General features: G+C 52.1%; 7 protein-coding genes across 7 annotated transcripts; 2 read left to right on the plus strand and 5 right to left on the minus strand.

Moving 5' to 3' along the window:
• Nucleotides 1-1,255: 1,255 nt before the first annotated feature.
• On the plus strand, nt 1,256-2,729 carry M406DRAFT_345366 (uncharacterized protein; the record flags this gene model as incomplete). The annotated part of the gene is made up of 1 exon (XM_040922073.1): nt 1,256-2,729. The coding sequence occupies exon 1, from the start codon at nt 1,683-1,685 to the stop codon at nt 2,727-2,729; it is 1,047 nt and encodes a 348-aa protein (XP_040778238.1). The 5' UTR covers nt 1,256-1,682.
• A 1,930-nt stretch (nt 2,730-4,659) lies between these two features.
• On the minus strand, nt 4,660-5,620 carry M406DRAFT_288263 (uncharacterized protein; the record flags this gene model as incomplete). Its single annotated transcript, XM_040918782.1, has 2 exons — nt 4,660-5,413; nt 5,542-5,620. 2 exons carry the CDS (start codon nt 5,618-5,620, stop codon nt 4,806-4,808), a joined length of 687 nt encoding a protein of 228 aa, XP_040778239.1. The 3' UTR covers nt 4,660-4,805.
• A 930-nt stretch (nt 5,621-6,550) lies between these two features.
• M406DRAFT_69440 (uncharacterized protein) lies at nt 6,551-9,979 on the minus strand (the record flags this gene model as incomplete). The annotated part of the gene is made up of 3 exons (XM_040925270.1): nt 6,551-9,069; nt 9,303-9,750; nt 9,857-9,979. 3 exons carry the CDS (start codon nt 9,977-9,979, stop codon nt 6,551-6,553), a joined length of 3,090 nt encoding a protein of 1,029 aa, XP_040778240.1.
• Nucleotides 9,980-11,349: 1,370 nt separating this feature from the next.
• Nucleotides 11,350-12,236, plus strand: M406DRAFT_240127 (uncharacterized protein; the record flags this gene model as incomplete). The annotated part of the gene is made up of 3 exons (XM_040916114.1): nt 11,350-11,577; nt 11,642-11,695; nt 11,772-12,236. Coding segments are annotated over 3 exons (747 nt in total), but the record flags the coding sequence as incomplete, so codon positions are not given.
• A 1,682-nt stretch (nt 12,237-13,918) lies between these two features.
• On the minus strand, nt 13,919-14,847 carry M406DRAFT_355518 (uncharacterized protein). Its single transcript, XM_040923194.1, has 3 exons — nt 14,411-14,847; nt 14,310-14,333; nt 13,919-14,244 (listed from the first exon to the last, which is right to left on the minus strand). The coding sequence occupies exons 1-3, from the start codon at nt 14,757-14,759 to the stop codon at nt 13,973-13,975; spliced, it is 645 nt and encodes a 214-aa protein (XP_040778242.1). The 5' UTR covers nt 14,760-14,847; the 3' UTR covers nt 13,919-13,972.
• A 3,390-nt stretch (nt 14,848-18,237) lies between these two features.
• Nucleotides 18,238-19,881, minus strand: M406DRAFT_288265 (FAD/NAD(P)-binding domain-containing protein; the record flags this gene model as incomplete). Its single annotated transcript, XM_040918783.1, has 1 exon — nt 18,238-19,881. The coding sequence occupies one exon, from the start codon at nt 19,879-19,881 to the stop codon at nt 18,373-18,375; it is 1,509 nt and encodes a 502-aa protein (XP_040778243.1). The 3' UTR covers nt 18,238-18,372.
• A 2,122-nt stretch (nt 19,882-22,003) lies between these two features.
• Nucleotides 22,004-23,284, minus strand: M406DRAFT_61234 (uncharacterized protein; the record flags this gene model as incomplete). The annotated part of the gene is made up of 1 exon (XM_040924725.1): nt 22,004-23,284. One exon carries the CDS (start codon nt 23,282-23,284, stop codon nt 22,004-22,006), a length of 1,281 nt encoding a protein of 426 aa, XP_040778244.1.
• Nucleotides 23,285-24,006: the final 722 nt, after the last annotated feature.

Raw genomic sequence — 24,006 nt, forward strand, 5'->3', positions numbered from 1 at the left:
ACGGCACAGCTTGCTCGAGCAGGCTTGTACATTGTGAGTCCTTGTGTAATATGACGTGGCTAGGACTACATCGCCATTCACAGTTCTTCACATAGAGAAGAGTCATGCTGCAGCCTTGACCCGGACGGCACGTGCCTAGTCCTGGAAACAAGAGTACTGTGATACAAGCATATTTCCAGGTCCTTTGTCCATCAAAAGGCGGAGAAAAGGGTTTCGAGAAAAGACATGTGCCCCACAAGGCCATCCCCCCTGTTTGCCCTGACAGTTGTGCTAGTGGCAGTGGATGCAGACTACCACGGTACCACCCAACAAGCTCTCTCGCCATGAACGGGGGGAGCTGCATATGCTGGCATCCCTTGTGCCATACAGAGACATTGCCAGGGAACGGGGGCTGTGCTGGAATACGCTTGTCCAAGGTGTGGTGTAGCTGATGGTGCCTTTTCATTGGCTCTGTCTTCGACTTGATAAATCCCGGCCACCGGAATTGACGGGCCAGCGGTTATCTCCCACGCTACCGCAGGCCTCGCGTACCATGGTACTGTTCGACCTCTCTGCGACCGGTGCCCTTGCAGGCACCCGAATGTTCCTGCAACTTTCTGTTCCTTTCTTTGACATTCCGTCTGGCAGTGTCTCTGAACATGTTGATTGGAGTTTTGAGGCAGTGTGTGTGACGCCTTCGTCGGGATGATACGGGTTCTTTGGGCATGATTGGGTTGGCTCAGTGCACAACAAAGTTCACGCCATTTGGGAGGCAGCCAGCGGGATGAGGATTCGCGGGCTCCTCAGTGAACACATCGTGGCCTGGGGTCCTCCCTTGGGCTGCAAGATTGGAACCCTGGACATGAGGTACGACAAAAAGAGGTTGGCTGGGTTTTTACTGGACGATCGCAGGGCGAGCAGCCTCTATAATAGGAAAAACAAAAAAAAAAAAAAAAAGGAAGGTTGGCAGGTTGGCAGGTTGGCAGGTTGGCTAGGGCAAGGTTGGAAACCCCTGCTTGATGACGCTATTTGGTAGGTGTGTTCTGGCGATCCCAGCCTGATTCCCCAGGGCGCTGAGCCGAAAGGGTGTGTGCCACCACCCACACTGCATCCTATTCTCCCAGCCATGAGCGCAGTGAGGGGAGGGCAGCCTAAGAAAGACGCTCTGCAGGCAACCAGCCCTGCGTTGTCTCAACACTGCATAAATACTCCCGAAAACCACCCCTTGTCTTTTTGGGGTTTTTTCTTCTTCCTTCCTTTCCTTCTCCCTCCCCCACTTCAACCTCAAAGGGTCGCCAAGTACATAAGAGTATCTACTGATCCTGACAATCGTTTCATCGGTGATATTTCTCAACGGGCCCTAGTCAATCTTTTATTTTCCTTGCGTTTTTTGCACTGTTCGCTCATTCGGTCCTTCTTTGTCGCGGGAATTCTACTGTTTTCGCTCGTTTCGTCTCTTGACTTGGTATAAGTCATCTGTGAAGGACAAGAACGGGCTCCTTACGATCGCAACGGGAAAAGTCGCCACGGCGAAGTTCTCTGCGTTCCGTTCGTTCTTGTCTTTCCGTCCTGTGCGCCTAGAGCACGCGTGTTCTTCGGATATCAGCTCTCAGGAGAAACGTTCGAAGCGAAACCACGAGCGAAGGGAGTTTCGAAGCCAGGTCAAGCCCAACACATCCGCCGACGACAAGCACAAGATCACCATGTTCAAGCGCTCGTTCAGGTCGCACTCGACCAGCCAGGCTGGTGCGACGACCATGGACTCGCAGTACAAGGTGGACAAGTCGGCGAGGCTGAAGCAGAAGGGCACAGCCTCGGCGAGCTCCGTACGGGACCCAACCAAGTTGTCGAAACTGCAGCGGTCGCTCACCGAACGCGAGGCCGCCTCGTCATCATCCTCGTCACGGCGGGGCGATGCACACCAGCAGGCAAACCTCGCCCCCTCACCGATCGTCACGCTCATGGTCGGAGGGGAAGGGCGGCTGTTTGCGGCGCACGAGGATGTCCTCTGCCAGAGCCCGTTTTTCAAGCAGGCCTTGCGCGGTGGCTACCTCGAGCAGTCGTATGCGCAGTCCAGGAGAATCGCGCTCCCGGATGAGGAGCCAGAAGTCTTCTCGGCGGTCCTCGAGTACCTCTACAAGGGCGACTACTACCCACGTCTGCTCCACAACAAGCACCGCAGCTCTTGGGAGCTCGAGGACTCCAACACCACCACCACCACCACCGGCCGCACCTCGCGCCGAGGAGGCACACCAAACGCATCACCCAACATCGCCCACAATGAAAACCACTACGGGGGTGGTCGCGCAGCCACGACGGGGTCTTCTGCCACCAGCACCCCGCGCATCTCTGCGGCTGCCGAGGCGACAATCTACCTGCCGAGCGCGGGCCACCACATCCTGCGGGATACCGTGGTGTACTGTGCTGCGGAGCGGTACGGCCTGGAGGAGCTGAAGCGGCTCGCGCTGCGGAAGCAGGGCCTCCAGACGGGCATCGACGTGGGCACCATCCTGCGCAGTGCCCAGTACTGCTACGCCCACACCCCAGACTCGGACAGCCGCCTGCGCGCCCACTACCTGGCGCTGATCATCCGGTGCCGCAAGACCTTCAAGCGCAGCGGCACCATGCAGGCCGAGATGGAGAAGGGAGGAGAGGGCTCCAAGCTGTACTTTGACCTCTTTGTCGCGCTGTGCAACCACCTTGACGATGTTGTCGAGGCGGGGAACAGGGGCAGCCCGAGGACTATCTAAAACTCAAGACCACGCCTGAGTGCGGCCTTGAGAGGGGTAGTTCTTGTTTTCTCTGTGGCTTGCCAGGATCAGATGACCCCAGATGGTCTCCTGATCCCGCGGCGAGTGAGGTGGACCTGATTACTTTTCCAATTTCCCCCTCAACAGGCGTTCTGTCGGCAAATCAGACAAGACTTGAGATTGATCCATACCACCGAGGGAGTTCTCTTGAGATACCGCAGCTTTGGGAGAGACTGCGATCTCGAGGAACGGATACACGCTACTCGGGGGAATTGTTTTGACTGTGTTTTTGTTTTTAGGGGAACCAACACTGCTCTGCTCTACTACGACTTGATTTCTTTTTCTTTCGGTACTCGATCACGAAACTCTCCTGACGAATTTCCTTGATTTTGAGGCGTTTTCGGATCCCAACCGTCCTTGCTTCCCCATGGCCAAAAAATAATCGTCATCAGACTGGATCTCCATTGGGCCATTTGGGAGAATGCTAGATCTCGACTCTTGCTTCTTCACTTCTTCACTGGAGTTTGGCCGGATGCACGTACCAGTTTTGATCTTGATTTTTTTTTTTTTCGTCTTAGGGGGGGTTTCAAGGTGGAAGGGAACCGGATTCGACTTGGAATGTTGGGTCGTACCGGAGAGGATCAGCACGATGAATTGATCTTGGGACAAAGAGCGTTGCGGGTGGTTCGCCTGCGAGCACGATCAAACATACCCTGAGTAGTCCGTTTCCTTTCGCTTTCATCCCCCCTTTGCTTGCGTCTTTTGATGTCTCGCGCGTGCTGTTTTCCTTCTCTGCTGGCAATTGGAACACGGGTTATTGGGATAAGGGTTCTGATTTTTTTTTTTTTTAATGTCTTGACGCTATTCCTTGATTTACTTCAGATCGGCGTTCAAGAGAAAGGAATCACGAGGCATGCGTTTTCAAGATGATTGTTCGCAACAGCTTTCTGCTCTTCAACACAACAACACCACCCAACCTTGATTCATCACCACACACATACACACACCTGGAGTTTGTGTCAACAATTTTTTGGGTTTTTTTCTTCTCAACTCAATGATTTCTTTTGCCCAAAAGGGTAATTGTCCGCTTTTTTTTCCTTTGAAGAAAGTTCAAGGGATCCTGCTTTTGTTTCTCACGACACTACTGGCGTTTGCTCATCAGATTGTCATGTTTGAAAGAAGAAAAATAAGGGCCCTGCTCTCTTTCTTTTACCGAAACACGGCGGCCGGAAAGGAGACGACTCCAGAATGATCACTACAACAACAACAACAACAACAACAAAGCGCACGCTCGACGCGTGACGCAATGCGCAACACCGTCCTTTTTCGTCTGCCGGCCTCAGCATCTCGACCAAACACGTATTTTTCTGCCGCCAGGGCAAAAAAAGAAATGTTCCAAGCGAACCAACTTCCGACTTTTGACACACTCATTTTTCTTCTTTCTTTTGTCAGATCCTCAGGGGGAGAAGGAGAGAAAAAGAATAGATTTGGTGGGAAGAAGGAAGAAGGTCCGGGCAAGCAAAACTATGTGACCCACCCTCCTAGAGAGGGGAAAGGTCTCAAAACTTTATGAACTTGAGATGACTGATGGGGGAGCAGAGATTTTTTCTTGTTCTCTCGATTCTGTGTGTATGTGTGTGTGTGTGTGTGTGTGGCCTGCATTACACTTCTTTTCTTGGTCAGCCGCGTTGCTGGATGCAGATGTCTGAGGCGTGCTCAGTGAGAGTCGTCAGGCACACATACGCCTATGCGGGTGTTACCTGACGACTTGCTGACGAGGTCCTGGTGATACTGCTCATGTATGTATTGTTAGGCTTCGGGAGGGGATACTGCTTGGTTGGTACCCACGCCCCTTGGATTTTTCTGCCTGGATAGCTAGCAACGTGCCCCACGTCTGTGAGGGCTAGGTAATGGGAGATTCGGCCATCTCCAAACTCGTCTGTTCTCTATTGCGCGTGTCTGTATGTGTAGATGACATGTCTTTTTTTTTTTGCAGCCTTTTCATCTGCTTTCTTCTTCTCCTCTCCTTGAAGACAGTAATTTCAAGGCATGGTAGACTCATCCATTCTCTCTCTCTCAAACCCACTTCACCTCAAACCCTCTAAACTGAGCCTCCAACTCCTCGCTCGTCTCCTTGTTCGGCCGACACGCATACGCCTCAACCTTGACCTCCCAGTCCTCAGCCCCACCACCATGCCCAAACGGCCAGCACACCTCCCTCAGCGGGACCTTGTCCTCCTTGCCCTCGGCGGCGACGACGACCTGGTACACCCACAAACTCCGCCCCAGCTCGTCCTCCCCACTCTCCACCGCGATCGTCACCCAATTGCCCTCATTCTCCTCCCCGCTCGTTGTCGTCACCACCACAGGGGCCAGGCTCCAGTCCGACCAGGCATCGCACGCCACGGTGGCTGCTCGGGGGGTTCCGTTGTAGTTCTCGACGCCGGCCTTGATCCACTTGGGTGGTGGTGGTGGTGGAGAGGCGGTATCGGGAGCCTTGTCTGATGAGGCTGCTGGTGCTGCTGCTGCTGCTGCTGCTGTGCTGGTGCGGGGGCGGAGGGAGAGGAGGAGGCCGGCTTGGTCGTATTGTTTGAGGGTGGAGGGGAGGAGGAAGGAGACGCGGGCTGAGAGGAAGGTGGATAGAGGGGAGGTGGACTTTGTGTTTTCTGGGGAAGAGGTGGGGGCTTTATTTGAGGGGAGGAAGAGAGGGTGGTTTGATGGGTCAGCTGATGGGTTTTCTTTTCTTCTTCTTTTTTCTTCTTCTTCTTCTTCTCTCTTTATATTCTTTGTCAAGGAGGTTGAGTGTAATTACCGTTGAAGACGTCTGTTGTGGGTGGTTTGCGCCACACGTCGGTGCCGGGGCTGGCTTTAATGGTGAAGGTGGGTGTCATTGTGTATGTGTGTGTTGGAAGAAAATTGATGTATATAAGTCCTGTACTGTCAGATGGGAAGGATGAAGAACATATCCCTCCTCTTATCATCACAAACTACTTACATTTTAAAAGGCGGGGTATAGTGCAAACCAAGGTAACAGGCCACCTTTTCTTTCCGCCTCCGGCCCGGTACCAGCACCAATTCTTCATGGTTCAGTGATCATCCCTCGCTGCAATTCTCGGGCGTTATTTTGACGCTTGTTTCTGGGTTATGTGTATAATATTATGAATCCTTGTCAACATGGATTAGTATCTAAGTATTTTCTGTCAGTCAGACATTTGGTTCTCGATAGATAGTGTAAGATAATTCCAAGCAGAGAAAAGTCAATACTGGAATCCAAACAATATATATGAAAGCTCATGCGCCTCAGCCAAGCATTCCACACCTTCAAAGTTGCTTACCCTAGGTTGTCGCTGGGGATGAATTCACTTTCATGATTTGTGTATTTTCTTTTTTAAATTTTTTTTTTTAAATTTTTTATAAAGCAAACCGATGAAATACTCATGATTTACTCAAGGCTCTAAATCTATGTTCAGCCTTGCATTCACGTCTTCGAGTCTCGAATCTGTTTCTACTGAAGTAAACATGCCAACGAGGGTATCAATCAAACACACATGCAGTCAATGATGGTTGTGACATTTCAACAAAGTTTTCAATCCTTTTTCATTTATATCAGCCAAAACCAACTACAAGGGGTTGGCCAAAGGCATATCTTCAAGTGTGATAATGATTAGGCGTTCATAACGTTCACAGGCAAATCGGTCAGTATCCAAGTACCTTCTCCCAAAAGCCACTCTGCAGATTCTGCACCATTTATATTGCCTCTCCAGCCCTTCACTAGTAATACTCTTTGTTACCAACTTACACCAAGACTCAAATGTGGTCTCTCATTTGTCTTCATCCAAACTCCGCCTCAACCTCTTCACTGCCTCTATACTCCACACCGCAGCCGGATGACCCTCCCCCAGCGTCCCTCTCTGCCCCTCCCACGCCCTCTCATGCCACTGCAACCCCTCCCTCAGATCCCCCATCATCTCACACGTAAGCCCCAGATCCCCCATCGCCCAGAGCGTATCGAAATGCCGCACCCCCAGCGCCTCCTCCCGCCCGCGCACATGCTTCTCCAGCAGGGCCCGCGCCGTCTCCAGCTCGCCCGCGTCGCGATGGCACTTGGCCAGGTCGCTCAGGCTCCACAGCGTGAAAGGATGCGCTGCGCCCAGCACCGTCGTGCGCGCCGCCAGGGCCTCGGCGTGTAGAGGGATGGCCTCGCGGGGCCGCCCTGCGCGGCGTAGACAGCGCGCCAAGGTGTTGATGGTCCAGATGACCTGCAGGTCTGTCGAGGGGAGGCCGGCGGCGCGGAGACCTGCCAGGGCGCGCCTGTGCATCGCCTCGGACTCGGCGACCTGGCCTAGGTGGCGGTGTAGGCGGCCGAGCTCGTTCATGGTGTGGAGGCTGTCGAGGGCGTGGTTGGGGCCTGGCATGGTGGTGGGGATGTGGCAGTGTTGGCCTTGTGCTGCTGTGGTGGCTGCGGCTGCGGCTGCCGCGAGCTGGCTTTCCAGGGCTTCTTTTTGTGTGGCGATGGAGAGCTCTGTTAAGTTCTGCATGTCGAGCGCGAGGCCGAGGCCGTTCAGCAGCCAGGCGGCGTCGCCTGGTTCAGCGCCCGGTGTGTTCTCCAGCCGTAGGTGCGCGGCTTTGAACAGAGCGACGGCCTCGTCTTGTCCGCCCTTCATAGTGTACTCGCGCACGAGGTCCCGGAGCACCATAGTCTTGTCGAACGTGCTGACGTGTTTGACCATCCTGACACCTTCCTGAGCGTCCCTCGTCTGTATTGAGTTGACTATTTCTCTTGTCCCGCTTCTTGTCCTTAGCCACTCTTGGTCGAGGCGTATGAGGACCTCGAGCATGTCTTGCAGCTCATCGAACTCGCAATGCTTCTCCTGGCATCTAATATCATTATCACCATCTTCTTGCTCTTCTTCTTTGGTGACTGTTTGGAGCCAGCTGCGTGCCTGACGGAGGAGAACCAGGACCTGCTGCAGGGTACAGGGCTCGCCTCTGCGCAGGAGCAGACGTGTCAGCCAGACACGGCGCCTCTCGTCCGAGGCCAAGAACCTCGCAGCCCTGGTACATAGTTCGGTATCAGGTTCGGCGTGGACAAGATGATGACACCAGTATGCGGTTGCGTAGCTCTCCAGTGGGTAGGTGGTGGCGCTTACAGACGATGCGTCGTGGACCTGGTTGAGGTTGATGTAATTCAAACACAGCTTGGCGATCTTCTGGTGCTCGGCTGGTAGACTCAGCTGACGTGTGCCTGGAGTCGCCGTCTCCTCGAGCTCGTCCCGGTTCGACATGAACTGGATGGCACTCAGATGAGCTGGGCGAAAGCAGTCCGTCTCAGCATGGTACTCGACAAACGGTTGGCAAAGTTTGAGCACGAGGGCTTGGTAAGGGCGCCTCTGGAGGCAAGCCTGCTGTGAGTTTTTCTCTTCTCGCACCTCCAATGAGAGACTCACTTGCAGCTCCGCCCACTTCAGCGGCCGCGGGCTGCAGAGAACCCGGCTGATGATGTTGCTCTTTAGATCTCTCCATTGCTTCGGCTCGCTATCGAGGCCTTGTAAGACATGATTGTAGAATGCGGACAGGCCTGCTGGTGGCCCTGCAACCATGTTCATCACATCTGCTGGCGATGTTGCTGTGTGTAGTTGTTGGACCATGAGGTGGGCCCAGAGAAACATGCCATCCGCGCCTCGAGACAGGCGTGACAGGATGTCGTCTCGTAGGCCTGTGTTTGAGATTGGAACATCCAATTGGTCAACCGCGGTCGAAAGATACATGTCGACGTCGGACTTGGTGGACTCTGAGGCGATGCGCAGCGATGGTAGTCCGGATAGAGCATCCCGGATGGGCGGCATATCTCTGCTGAGGAAGAGTACGCGACAATTTGCAACAGACCGAATTGTATCGATCAAAGGGCCCAAAGCCTCGCTGATGTCTTGACACTCGTCCAAAGCATCAATCACAAGATATATTGGACTATCGAGTCCATGCAATAGATCACGTAGCAAGGATACCGGGCCGTCTGCTCGGCTGAACCGCATGCGCCCATAGATCTTGGCGGCCTGAAACGCCATCTCTATGGTCGTCCCCGAGGGCCAGGAGTGACTGAGGAGCTGATATATGAGCGTTCGATACATGGCCAGGCTGGTGTTCTTGGCCACATCGCTCTTGTCGAAGAAGAAGTATGCCACCAAGCCCCGGGTGCTGATATTATTAGTATGCTGTACGGTAGTGGCTAGGCGCTTTAGCAGATGCTCAGTGATGACGGCGCTCATGACCGTCTTTCCGATCCCAGCATTTCCATACAGCCAGCCCACACGGTTGAGATCCGTTTGAGGGCTTGTGTCATCTGCCCAAGTGCAAAAAAAGGTGCTGTTCATGAGCCATCTGCACGTATCTGGGGCGCACTTTTGTCCATGGCGAACAAGATCCTCAGATGAATCCACTGGGGAAAGCCATGCGAGAATCTGTTCACGTCGCCTGTATTCTGCGTGAGGACACAATCGATTAGGAGACAGAGAAGCTCGACGGTGGAGTGGTTTTTTTTGGGGGGTGGGGGGGGGGGGGGGGTTGGTCACTTACCTTGTTCAGCTGGGGAAGCCTTGACAATCTGCTGAAGGGCTTTTGTAGTCTCGCTCCTGAACTGCTGTTGGATCTTCATATCCACATTGAGACCGTCTCGATGAATAAAAGTCACAAGATGCCCGAGATAATCAAATCGACGACTCAGCCTGTCCGTTATATCACTGAATTCGGTTTCAAAATTTTGCCACGCCCTCCCGAGCCACATCATCCCGCTCTTGAGGAGGACAGGCACACGGGATCCCGACGGGGCTGTGAGGCGTACAAAAACCGCTCGCGCCTGGCGCAGAAACACCAGGGCGTCCATATACGTGTCTGACAAGGCCCCTTTGAAGTCTTCAATCTCAGAGAAGTGCTTTTCGTAGCGGTTGAACACCGACAGCCTCTCCCCGAGATTCTGGATCAGACGTAGCAGGCCTTCAAAGTAGAAATTCACAGACTGTGCTACCTGCCAGATAGTATAATATGATGTATCAGATTAGTTCGGCTCTTTACAAGACGACAATATTTCAGCGAGAGAGAGAGAGAGGAAGGGAAGGGGACATAAAACTCACCCTGAGCAAGACACGAAGGCATCCCCAGATCAGCGAGGCCGGATTGGATGCATATTGTGTCAGATTATCGACCGCCCTGGAATACCTATCGATGAAGCTTATGAAGGGCGTCAGGACACGCATTGCTCCGGCCGCACGGGTTTTGGTGGAGCGTGCCCCAAGGAGCTGGATCTCTTGGAGGACATCTTGGACTGTTGAGAAGGTGTATTCCTTTACTTCAGCATTGTCGATGTTCCTGATATATGTGTCAAGGTTGGTCCCGGAACCTGCTGCACAAGAGGATGCCGTTGAAGATGATCCCGTATCAGAATCTGCTATAGAGGCTGGTGAATGTAAGGATGGTGGCATCTTAAGCCTACTATTGTATTAACCTTGATGGCTCGATGTTGAGAAATTCATCTGAGACATCCAAGTGGGCATCGCAAGTGACTTTTGAGACAAAAAATGGATTGAAGCACCTCGCCAGCTCTTATGAGGAAAACTAAAAGCAAAGGGGAAACAAAAAGTGCCGCCCAAGAACGAGACAAGATTCCGAGGCTCTGCCATGGCTCATGATGATAGACGACATGAGATCGTCCTATGCCCAGGCGCTACGAGGGCCTCCAGCGGTGAAGCCACCGCAAGGCAACCGAGATCTTCAAAACAATGCGCAAAAGTTCGACCAAGTTGACGACCAAGTTGAATTATAGGGCTGAGTGTTCGCAATTTGGACACCGAAGGCTGTGTGATGCAGTCAGCAGTCCGCACATCACACGAAAGAGGCTTAGTTTAAGGCAAACTGCCGTAGTAATTAGGTACTTACTTATCGTACGCTTGAATGATGGTGTGTAGCACAAAACAGCAGAACCAACAGGAGGTCAGCACGGTCCGGGGGGAACAAGCAAAGCAGTTCATGCATCAGACTTTTTTCTGCCCAGTCCACCACCTGGCTTCTTGGGTTGAGAGCCTCGTCTCTGCACCAAGGATCCTTCTTACTCCGCCATCATCGCCGTCCACGAGAGCACATCACGATGGCTTCTCCTCAGCTGGAGTGCGAGACCTACAGAATATCTGAGGTCCCATACGACATTTGCACAGATGACGTCAAGCAGTGGTTTCCAAGAACCGAGCAGAGCCTGCTTCTGAAGATCTCAGGCGCGACTGCAGCTCATTTTCCTGACCCAGCCAAGCCCCTGCAGGTGTTCATCGTCACCTTTGCAAAACAGCCACCGTCGCTTAAGACAATCAAGCCCGACACAGGGGCTACGATCCTGATCAAGCTTTTGCCAAATATTCCACCCAGTTGTGGATCATGCTCCGTCGACGCGCATTTTCAGGGTCTAACACCATTGAACGACGGTCCGGAGGGTGAAGATGCCGTGGAGTAAGCGTAATAAATACTTTAGCTTTTAGCCCCTTGCCCCCTCCCCTTCCATCGCCCCTGCTTCATCCTTTTCTGGGGCCTCGACCCGATCTGATCCTGATCCTCTAAATGCCTGAGTACTGAAATCTTTCTTAGTCTTGTGGCTGTGACTGGAGTCGGCGGGAGGCCGTTCGGATCCTGGCAATGTGAGAACACGTCGATGTGGCTTCGAGACCTTTTGCCCGGCCATGTGCCGAACCTCCGAACTTTCGTGTATGGACACCGGCTCAAGGTTGTCAATTCGGACCAGCACAGTAACCTAGAGAGTTGCACGGAAGGGTTGCTGGATGACCTCAAGATTATTAGGCCAGAAGGATCGGTAAGCATTCTAATCTACCAAGGAGGATCTCAACCATCAGACTGCTCATATAATACAGTTACAGCGAAGACCATTGATGCTCCTTGGTCACAGTCTTGGAGGTATCGTCGTCAAATATGTAAGTACCAACGCAGATATCGGAAGCAAATAACAATACTTGAATATTATTAACGCATTTCATTGAATGCTTTTAGGCATGGATTCTCTGTGCCGAAAGATCCAAGAAAGATGACAAGGACCGGAACCTGTACCATGCGATTCACAGTCTCATTCTTTTCGGTACCCCTCACAATGGTATCCGAAATCAAGAGATGCTTACAGTGGCAGCAGGACAACCAGCTGAGACTCTGCTTCGTGACCTTGGCCCGGGTTCCACGACACTTAAGAATCTGAGGGACCGCTTCGCCAGACTGGACGCCCAGAAAAATCTCAAAGTGCTAAGTTGCTGTGAGTACCAAGCGACTCCGACCTCTCAGCGCTCGGAGGATGGAAAGGTTAGGAGAGACGGTCCGCTTCAGTGGATGGTCACCGAAGACTCGGCATGTCTGCATTGGAACAGTCCCGCGGAGAGGGTAGTGACGATACCGGAGAATCACTCAATGATGGTCAAGCTGTCCGCAGGAATTTCCAGCAAATACCAAGTCATCAAAAATCACATTGCTGAGTTCACATGTGATGCCGTCAAGGTGGTCCCGAAACGCTTCCACAGGGCTGCTACCATCGACGCCTTGAGCAGATCCACTGAGATGCTGACAAGTATCACTCTCACCGCTACCAGAACAAGACAGTCTCACGAGATCATCGCACGACACGCCCTCAACGTCGACTACACAGCTTCTATTCACAAAACTATTGAAGACGAGACCCTGGGAAAGGCCCTCTTCGAAGATCGAGCGACGCCAGCGATCACCGCTGCATTCTCTGAAAAGGCGAATGAGATAGCATCCATTCTCAGCCCCTGGAGCAACCATATGATACCTAGAGGTCAAGGCAAGGCAAGACTGGCCAAGACCATTCAAGAAATTCAGATCCATGTGCAGTCTCTTTGGCACATGCTCCTGTTATCCATGCTTCCTGCACCGATCGGTATGGATCTCCTCGGAGACCGCTCGTTCACCAGAGCCATCGGCTTGCCTCGGATTGCCAGCCTGCAGCGCTTGCAGGCCAAGGCTGCATCGTCTGAGGGAATCGAGCTTCTGACCCCGATGAGCGCAAACTTACAAGGCATCACTGATGCCAATTCAGAACGGGCACAGGGCTTACAGATAGCGCAATTGCAACAGCCAGTCTTAGGCTTCGCTTTTGTTGTCGTCGAGTATAAACGATATGCTGAGCCGCTGGGGAAGCGTGGCCGTCCACGTCTGGAGAATGATGAAAAGAATGCCATCCTGTGGAAGAAGCGAGCGCAAACCTTGGCAACATTGCTGAACAAATCATCATCGCCACCGACGCTTTCATCCTACTCGTCACTCGATATTGAGGGTCTGAACATCAGGGCCTCTATGGATGATGATGATGATAGCTCCAGTCTCGATCTAACAACATACACATTTCGCTGCATTGGCTATTTGGATGAGCACAGTGAAGGGCGCCTCGCACTCATATACGAAGTCCCGCCCGGCTTCATCGAGCCATGCGGCGTATTATCTGAGAGGGTCAGAACCCTGGAGTGGTTGATCCAGGGGGACCTCAAGAAGCTGCCCCTGGAAGAGAGATTCAATCTCGCCTTGAGGCTCTGTGCGGCAGTTCTGAGCCTGCATTCCTCGGGCTGGGTGCACAAGAGCATTCGTTCCAGTAACGTGGTACTGTTTCAGCGACGGAACAGTGATGGCGAAGACCACACGTATGAAGTCTATCTGAAAGGGTTTGAGTTTTCGAGAGAAGCACTGGGTAAATCGGACGACTTTGAAAGATTTGAAGTCGACGGACTCGAGGCCATTCATAACCTCTACCGGCACCCGCAACGACAAGGCCTACCAATGCAGAACTTCAAGCGGGAACATGACATATTCGCTCTTGGTGTGGTTCTTCTAGAGATCGGAACATGCAGGACAATGGAGCAAAGGATGAAGGGAGGCCTAGATCCGGGCTTCGAAGAGAACTACGTGAGGAAATGTCTCGCACTTGCGAGAGATGGATTGCCACAAACCATGGGCAACAGATATGCAAAAGCTGTGGAACGCTGCCTCAATGCTGACTTCGAAGTGGAGGGATCTGACAGTGCTAGTTTGGGGCTGGCCTTTCAACAGCTGGTGATAGAAGAAATAGTGGCGGGCGTCAAGCTATAGGGCACTATGGAACAGGTACGAAGTTACAGATTGTCGAGTATATGTAATCGATGATGCTTATCATGAATTTCATTCCCATTATACCAGAAGGATGTATCTTGATACCATCATCTCACTGGCCTCAAAGTTGGGCTCGCTTTTAAGTCCTGATGCCGGAAGCCGTGATCAAATCCTTTCGGGTTTTCTTCGTCAAGCTCGTAGAGGATCTTCCATTGCTCATAGCACGGCTGCTTCTCGGGAACAAACCAGGGACAACGATAATTGTCCATGAAGATTCTGTCATCCTTTCTTGCTGCATTGTATCCTCCGGTGTGGCCAAGCTTGGCACCTGCGTCGATCAGTGCGTTGATGACTTCAGGTGCACCGAAATACCTGCCCTCTGTTGTTTACGAATCAGCCGCTAAAAGTCTACCTCTGAATAGGAAGGGAATGGCTGGAACTTACCATCATCTTGCTCCATTCCATATGCTATCAAGATCGAACTCAGTCATCAGCATCATCAAGAATCCCGAAAGGTCGACAATGACGAAAGTGAAGGAACTCACTAGTATCACGTCCTGGGGCTTTGACAAAGTCACGAAACAGTTGACGATACTCTTGCATCTCCGCCCTGTTCGCAGGAGCTTTCACTGACTTGTCATAGTTCTCCGCCCATTTCTCCAGAAATATCGTCCTTTGAACATTGCCTTGCTCTGCAGCATAGTCCAACGCAGTCCGCCCGACTCTGTTCCTCGGGGCCACGTCCGCCCCAAGTTCCAAAGCCCACCGCACGCACTTGGCTGCACACTTGCTTGCCAAACCCATCAGTGCTGTTGTTCCTGATTCTTGATGACGCGCATCATTCAGAGCCTGTTTCTTTCCCGCATCATCGAGGTTGGCTGTGTGTCTCTGCATGGCCTCGAGGCACTCGTCGTCCCATACAATATCGTTCCAGGCTAGGTTATACAGATAGTCACGTCCCTTGTTATCCCGTACGGCTGCATCAGAACCAAGATCCAGCAAGGCGTACGAAAGACGAACAGGTCCTCCCCGGCGTCTGTCTCTTGTCGAGTACAATAGCGCTGTTTCTCCCGCGGAGTTGACCGCGTTCAGTGCGCGCCGTCGGGACGCAGGGTCTTTGGGCAGCAATGTTTCGAAAATCATGAGAGAAACATCCAGCCCGTCTTCGTTGTTCTGCGCTGCATGAAGCGCCGAGTTGCCACTTTTCGCCTCCCTGGCTGCAGCATCGGTCGTATGGTGGACCAGCGCCTCAAGCACCTTGAAATATTGCTTTGGGTACGTGGTTCTCTCTGGGCCCTTCATGACCCAGTGGTGAAGAGGCAGGCGGCCTGCATATGTCTCGGCGAGGTCGGCATCTGCACCAGCCTCGAGCAAGGCAAGTACCACGGCACAGTCGCCCGCCTCTGTAGCATCAAGCAGTGCCGTCAGGCCTCCAACCCTGCGCCGCAGGTTGAGTTGACCACCGTGCTTCGTAATCTCCTCCACACACCTCCTTGTCTCTTCGAGGCTTCTTTCGAATGATCCATGGTAGCACCACCGACGAAGAAGATTCGACATGGGTAAGTTCCTATCTTCGTGGTTGCCAGCGAGAATGTGCAGTGGCGAGAGCTCCTTTGTGTCCTGTTTATTTGGATCTGCCCCGTTCCTGAGCAGGAAGGACACTACTTCTGCGTCACCCCGCGCCATGGCCAGTCCCAATGCAGTGTGGGCTCGTGAGTCGTCCGGTGCGTCCAGTGCATCGACATCCGCGCCATAGTCTAGCAGAAGACGTGAGGCCTCTACTGACCCAGCATGACAAGCCCAGTGGAACGGAGTGCCGTGGGGCCAGTGGAAGGGGAAGTGCTCGGTCTCGAGAACTTTGCGCGCCTTGTGTTCCAGTTGAATGTCGGTCCGACATTCCACAGAAGCGCCGTTCTTAAGGAGGAGTTTGATCATGTCTGGCATATCTTCGGGCTGAAAGCTGAATAGCCAGTGGAGGCATGACACGCCGTCCGCAGTGTTTCGTGCAGACGATGCATCTGCTCCCATCTCCAGCAATTTTCGGGCCGTGAAGGCGTTGCCGGCTGCGCAGGCCTTATACAGCGGTGTTGTTGGCCTCCCTTTGTCGAAAGCTTCCGAGTTGTATCCTCCAGACATTCTGTGTTGTTGTTGTGCGTTCTTCAGGCGGCTAGAGTCTAACTTGCGCAGTGCTGAAGCGGCAACAAGGCTTCCAGAAAGAGAACCTCTGTAAAGAAGATCCAAGGCCTCTTTTTCTGTGTTTTCTGCTTTGAATAGCTCTTCGGAATCGATGGCAGCTGAGAGATGAGGCAGTATTGCCTGTGCGGTTGTGTTCTGCCCCTCTGCCGCAGCGCGACAGCACCTGAGAGCTTTGAGCCGGAAACCGTCTGGCTTGGAAATAATGTTGCTGATACACATTCCTAGCATCACATCCCTTAGTTCTGTAGTATGGCCGTCTACATTGTCGATTTCTCGTTGCATTGTTGCCAGAGTTGTTGGATCTAGGCGACGCCAGTAGGTGTAGCCCTGACGGATGCTTGGTTCGACCTTGGAGGCTTCAGCTTGGTGCTGCTCATTGTCCAACTTCCTGTAAAGATGAAATCAAAGTCAACACAGTTCCAGGTAGGGATAGACCTTGTGATAACAGGAAGACAGTAGAAGGTTGGTGTCTTACCAGTCGTGATATGCTTCAGTGTTTTCATCCCTCAATATAGCGGGGCTGACAAGTGAGCGTTGACTGGGAGCCCAGGATAGGAATTCAGAGATTACGCTAATCGTTTTCTTCTGTGCTAATCTTTTCTCCATTTCAGTGCAAGCCTGCTTCTCAATAGAGGCCATGATTTCCTTAGAGAGCATCTCCGTGTTCTGTGTCAGGTCTCCCGAGAGCCTGTCACCTTGGAGCACCATAATGGATAGGCAGACAAGACCGTAGGAATAACTATCACATCGATAGAGATCCTCGCTCGACACGCGATTTGAAGACGGTTTAATCGTTTCTGGAGGCTTCCAACCCTCCGTCGAGCGGTATCTAGACAAAGTGAGGTCTTCCCCGTCTTCAATGAGAATGCTGAGACCAAAATCTGCCAACTTGGCCAGCCATGGCACGCGAGGGTTATGTTGTTGGAACACAAGAATATTGCCTGGCTTGAGATCTCCGTGGACGATTTGGCACTGATGGAGGCAGCTCAGACCAGAGGCGATATCGAGACAGAGTTGGTATTTGACTTGCATGGTAATCTTGTCCGAGGTAAATGCATCGGAGCCTTGGAGCAAGTCTTGGAGATTTCCAACAGCCTCTTCCAGGAAGAGTACCGGCTGAGGGTTCTCCGGGTCGTTATTCGAGTAGTCAAACCCCCAAGCCAGGAGCTTTACGACGTTGGGGTTCTCACGAATTGTCTTGAGACACATTGATCGGACTTCTCTCTCCAGGGTCTTCAACCCTCTCCGCAGGTTCTCTCCTTCGCCTGGCTGTTTTCCTCCGGGACGGACTTGGTCGGTGGTGTCCTGATAATAGTGTACTCGCTTCACCACGATCCTGTCGTACATGCCTGGGGTGCCGCTCGTGAGCTTGTACACTGAGAACTGCGCCCCCTTCCCGATAGGCTTGAAAGAGAGCGCATGCTCGAGGTGGATCCGGTTGAGATAGCGTGGACCTTCCACCTGGTACTTCTCCATGATGGAGACATACTGCGATACAGAGGTGAGGGTCTCAAGCTTTAGAGGGCGCGATGGTGGCGATGAGTGGCGTGTGCGGTCTGTCAAACCCCTCGTGCCGAAGGGATCAAAGGAATCCGACGGGTTGTAGTCTGTGAAGGCACTTTTGCTGTTGAGTGACATTTTGAGGATTTCACAGGAAAGAGGGCCGATTGTCAATGCAGACTTTGGAGGACAGTCAGTAGAATAATGAAAATGTGTAGATTCCTTGGTCAGCTAGAAGAAGACGAAGGGTTTGTAACGATCAGCACAGAAATCTTTTTGTCAGACCAAGCTGGCACGTCTCTCGGGGGAAATACTTTGCGATACCACGGACATCATCTCGTTATTGGTAGCCTCATTCGTCCCAAAATGGATTGTCCATATCATGTGCGTAAGCCCGAAGTGTACCACCAACGGCCCTATGATATCCTTGTGCATGGCAGGTTTAGCCGCTGACTCTTGTAATGGTGAGCCACTCGGCAGTATTCCTGCTCCAGAGTGTCTGGTCTCACTGCAGATCTTTGATTTTTACATTACGTGCGTTGCTGCTGATCATGCCTACTGCCAAGCTGTTGAGATGCCTTGGTTTAGAATAAAACCTAAGAAGACGATGAACTCGCAAGCTTCACACAACTATCATCTATACTAGAAAGCCGACAAGTTCTGCTTCGTGAAATATAGCGTAAACATGAGAAATAAGATTAAGCATGGAAGCATAGACACTGTATCACGTGCACACAGTACTTGGCGTTCATCGAGCTATATAGCTGTGCCGGTGGAGGCTTGAGGTTCCGTCACCAATCCGAGATCTGAATTACAGCTCCTGCAACGGCTGTTGCACCGCGCCCATATCATCATCCAGTGCCGCCATTTTCAAAGAAGCCACGATCTTGGGCAGAAGCGTATACTCGGTCCAGTTCCAGATCAGGGAACTGTCCTGAGCTTGCCAGGCTGCTCCTGTCCACCACGTATTGTCGCGTCCCTGCAGAGCGTTCAACTTGTTGTAAAAGCCATCCTTTATGTGAGAGGCTGACACCGTCAATTGGTAGGGAGAATGACTGTCGAAGGCAGCAAAAGATGGACTGCCAGTGATTTTGAAACCGTTCTTCTTGGCGAAACGAGACAGATCTTGAAGAATGATTTCCTGAACTTCCTCTGTAGACTTCGATTGAGTGGAAGAATAATAGGTCACATACAGATCGTCAATGTCAGGTGCACCGACGAATCCATAATCGAGAGGCTCTGGCACGATCGCATACGGGGCCCCGAGGTCGATGTTTAGAAATGCATCACCCGCTGGAAGACCGGTGACGTTCAGGACAGCAGCCCAGTACTGGACATCCTCAAATTGAGAAAAGAGCCGCACCTCTTCTGGTGTCAGGGCGAGGCCTAGGCGCAAGAGCTCGTGGGGCTTGGGTGGAATGGTGATGAGCAGTTTCTTGGCGCGGATGGACCTGAGTGTGCTGGATTCTGCGGTAGCAGTATGAGACTGCCCCAAGAATGCTCTCACACCACCTCCATGACGCAGGATGCCGTGTAGGGTCGAATCGAGAAAGACGTCATCTCCGAGACGGAGGCGCGCCTGATCGTAAATGTGCTGGTTGCCCTCGACTGCCGACAAGAAAGGTGGCGCGAGGCCGAGAAAAGTCTCCGCAATGTCGGCAGAAAATGCCTTCATGACATACAGTGTTGGTACAGTGAGCAGATTGCGAAACCCCGGCACGTATTGTGAGACATCGAATATCATTGCCCCGAGATCATACTTTTGCAAGAACTCGCCGTAGGGCAGGAGGAGGTCCTCCGGGATCTCGGCTGGAAGCTCATACCCCTGAGCCAGAAAAGGATACTGCTGCACCAGGCCGAGGTACTTCTCGAAGGCAAGCCCTACAGCTGTCGCATTGGCCCAGGGAACGGAGCTTGGTAGGTCCTGGACGATCGTGCCGTTGTTCTGGAGATTATTAATGTAGATGGACCGATCTCCGTAGCCAAGTGTGGCTGGCGCCAAGGCCACTCCGAGGGAACTGAGGAAGTCGGTTACAGTGGAGATGTTGTGGTATGCTATCACACCATAATCAAGAGGGTTGCCCGTTGCCGGGTCGTAATAGGTGTTGACGTGACCTCCAAGATGCGCATTTCTCTCTATCAGGGCTACCGAGTAGCCCAGTTCCTTGAGACGGATGGCTGCATACGTCCCGCTCGCGCCCCCTCCCAAGATGCACACATCGCGAACGATCTCATCGTTGACTCGGGCGGTAACGCCAGCCGAAGCAAGTTGTTGCCACAGGGTCGGCAGAACCAAGGAGGCGAGGTGAGTCAAATACATTACTGGCTGAAGCAAGTTCTGTTCGAGGAGAAAAAAGAAATTAGTGTTGAGGTAGAGAGGACTAGATCGTAAAAGAATCGCAGTTGCCAAATATTCTTGAATAAGCCTCTCCCGCAGTTTGATCAACACCACCCTGAACTTAAGTACGTGCGGCGGTCTCAGCCGGAAACCTCTCTGGGGCTCTGCTTCTACCTTGCCCATGAGGCCTAGCCTGACGCTGTTTTCTGGGAACCTGGGATGCGCTGGATCCTACGCTGCCCGCCACTATTGACCGCTGAAGACGCGTGGCGTCTCGTCTAGACATGCCTCTGGGCATCCTGATAGGTGACAACGCCCGTGGTGCTGACTCAAAATATCTCCTTGTGTAGAGTAATTGAGTCTGCTGACGGACGTTCCGTGTGATGGTGCTTATTCCAACTCTCTTTCTGCGTAGCATTTGGGGCGTCCTGTTCGGCTGTGTGAACAATTAAGGGCCGGTCACACGTCAGCGAATTGGTTTTTCTGTCAACTAAACATTAGGCAGCAGGGAGAATCAGAACCTTGATCGAAATAGGACTGGATTATCCGATGAACCGGCCAGGCCCGAGAAAACCAGACAGCGAGGCGTATGGACTCAGTTATCGTTGTCTGGAGCATGATCATTGTGCGTATATACGCCAGAACGGCCCAATAACAACAAGCTGGTACCTGCATCTCCACCAGTCCAGATCTGGGTCAGATAGGATGAGAACTCCGAGATCAACATTCAAGCCCGTCAGCTTTGATACCTTCTAATTTAGTATTGGGTTCGTAGGTGTCTTACATCCCATTTGAGACACCAGATTGGCACTTGAAGGCTTGTGCATGACAGCACGTTGTGTCAAGACATCGCCCCACGGGGCGTCGATTGTCTTGAGAGTCGATCATGAGACTCTCGGTTTCATTTCATAATTACTTCTGTCAATAGAAACCTACCAATCATCATCGGCACAGGGATCTTCACTGTTATTGCGATGAGCCGTGGATACCAAGTTTCATTAGAAAAGAAGAAGAAAAAAAAAGTGATAGAAATGTGCTGGGTTCTGCCTGTAAGGATATCTGGTCAAAACGAATAATGTAGATCAGTGCTATGGAACGCCTCAATAGTGTGTCTTCCGGGCTACGAAGGAGGGTGTCAAGTCTCCTTATTTCCCCTTCCAGGCTGACAGAAGCGAGCCCACGGCGTCGCGTTGTGCACGTGGGTTGGCTAGCGTGCCTCTTGAAACAGGCGAGTAGAAGAAACATTGTGGACGTAGAAGCTAAACTTATTGCCTATGCTAATCAGTATGGAGGAAGCAGAATCATCATATGACAACGAAGTGAGTGTGGAGCTTTTGCCATTGTTGCGAGATTTTTGCGTGGATGGTTAGACCGTTCGGATGCTTTGAACTATCGTCGTCGCAATTTTGAGCCGCAAAATGCTCAAATCTACGGAGGGAATGGTTTATCAGCCTACAACGGCCGAATGTCTCAAGGCCATCATAGGGGTAACGTCATACACGAGTGTTTGGACGTCAAAGTGCCCTCCTCGTCGAATGTTGCAAGCCGTTTGATTTGGGCATGGGGCTGGACAGTTCTTTGGGTATTACTTCTTTGGGGTTTATTACTAAGCCATGATCTTACTTTGGTTGTTCTGTGATAATGCCGTCATGGCCGTATTTACACTTTTCGGGAATGAAGCTGTGAGTCTGGCGAGTTTGTTCCATCCAGAGGTGATATTGAGCTTGATATTCCAACAATTATTGAACTGAGTTCGCAGTGCCCAATGGGTACAACGAATGTGAAGATGCACATGTTCAAATGTATAATATGATGTTCTACAAAAGTATAATTCAGATACCAGTGATAGTATGGTCAATTTCTATGTACAATTATCAATCTAAGCTCTAGAGGGAAAAACAAACACCGGGCGTATGCGTCTATGTCAACTTTTGAAAGGAAACCCCTAAAGATCCAGATCTAAAGGCAGTGAGGTGAGGAATGCAGAAATCAGAGACAAAAGAAAAGGTGTCAAGGAAAGCTGCGCTGAGGAAATTGACGCTGGCGGACAGCCTTTGCTGCCTGAGAGGGGCCACATGCATGCAAGAAAACCATAACAAACACTCTAGCTGTCAAAAATAGGCCCATAAGCCCTGACGCCTCTCCTCTCCAGATCGAACACCAGCTTTTTTGTCATGACGCCGTTGCTGATGATACAGACAGCCTCGGCATTCGTTTCTTCGTAAAGCCGCATGATGGATGGCACCATGTCTACCCGCCCGGAAACGTTTGTATCAATCACCAGTGGGTCCGAGTCCAACCGATGAACGAGGTCCATGGTTCGCTGCCCATAGGTCTTCAGAGGAGACCTGGTCTGCCAGATCACTCTCATCGAGGGCCTGTTATCGTCGTCGATCAGCGCAACACATGGCCCGATCCCTGATCCCGTAGCCACGACGATGATCCGGCTGAACAGACGCATGACATAGGCAAAGCCAGAGGTGGGAATGCCGCGCACCCAGATCTTGGTCGGCTGGTCTGCGATGACGGACGACGTCCAATCACCTGCCTTGGAAACGAGACAGGAGAACTTCGTGTTTGGCGAGTCGAACCGATCTGGGATGACCGCAAAGCTGTGCCAGTCGCGCAGCGGGTGCCTGGACATGGAGATGGCCTGGCCGTACACTATCGAGGAGTAGTTCAGATGAAGGCGCACCACGTGGGTCGAGAGGGCCTCCGGGATGACATTGACTTTTCGTAGCATTGTCCACGGGTGGATAATTGCTAGCGTGGTAATAGTCTGGAACCAGAACGCTGGGTGTGAGACCAAAAATAGTCCCATAGACGGCTTTTCCTGCGAGGCAAATACGAGGAGAAGAGCCCAGAACAAGGCGAGAATTGTCCATGCACCGAAACGATGCGTGAACTCAAACATATCGTGATACTTCTCTCGGAACCGTGGGTGGGTGACCATGATGACAGCCAACAGGGTGCACAGGATGAGGCAGGAAAGGACAAGGATGGCGATATCTGCAGCACTCGGGGTCGTCGTCGAGGCGAACTGGAAGCAGTACACGACAAAGAACGCAATGTACCAGACAAGTGAAGCAACACCACAACCGCTGTGGACGCCTCCTAGGTGGAAGATCTTGCAGGCGAGATGACGAAGGCGTATTGGGGTCGAGTTCGGAATGAGGCAGAAGACGTAGAAGAGCGAGTTGACGACCAGGGGCTGCCGCGCAAGCCCACAGACAGTAACGTTGGCCGCACATGCTGTGAGCAAGTCGATCACGTGGAGACCACGCCTCGCAATCACGATGAGGGCAATGATATTCCCAAGGAACACAAGGGTGAATAGTCGTCGGTATGTATCCAGGAGTTTGTAGCGGAGAGCCGAATAGACCATGGGCTTGAGCTCCTCGCCCTTTTGGTCTTCAAGATCGATGGAATCCATATCGATCTGCCTGACGGTAGGACCAGCCTTTGGGGGTGTTTGTGTTTGGTTTATCATGATGAATCTTTGGGCGTGCAATTCGGAGACGAAGTTATAGGAAGGAGAGTTGCCGAGCTGTCAATGGAACAGAAGTGGTTGTTTGGGCGAACAACACAGACTGCCATGATTGAAGTGGTGGGAGAAGTGAATATAAAAACAAAACAACCAACCTCATGTTGACAACGGTCCTGTCCTGTCCCAGTGTAGAATTTGATTTTGATTTTCAAATTGCATCCCTGTGTCAAGATCCTGTCAACTTTGAACCCTTGCGTAAACAAATCCGCCACCGACACATGCTCATGCATATAGCCTTGCATGCTTCCTGAACACCAGAAGCTTAGGCTGAGACACGGCTGGAGCATGCTGGGGCCAGCTAGACCACAATCGGAGCCTCCAACCAGCCTATTAAGAGGGCTGAGCTGCATTCTCGGCCCCGTCCACGGCGTCACTTGGTCCTATGCCTGACCGGACAGCCTCACTAAAGGCATCCGAATCTTCCTTGGCGTTACTCCTTAGTCGATGCATCTTCCGTCGCGTAACTACCCGTCAGGAAAAGCACGCCTTTTTCTCCAGTACATGTCTTAAGCTCAGAACGGAGCTGCGGAGCTTCCGACCTCATCATAAATGACAGTGTT

Source organism: Cryphonectria parasitica (assembly GCF_011745365.1).
Source record: "Cryphonectria parasitica EP155 unplaced genomic scaffold M406scaffold_3, whole genome shotgun sequence".
Taxonomy (NCBI): Eukaryota; Fungi; Ascomycota; class Sordariomycetes; order Diaporthales; family Cryphonectriaceae; genus Cryphonectria; species Cryphonectria parasitica.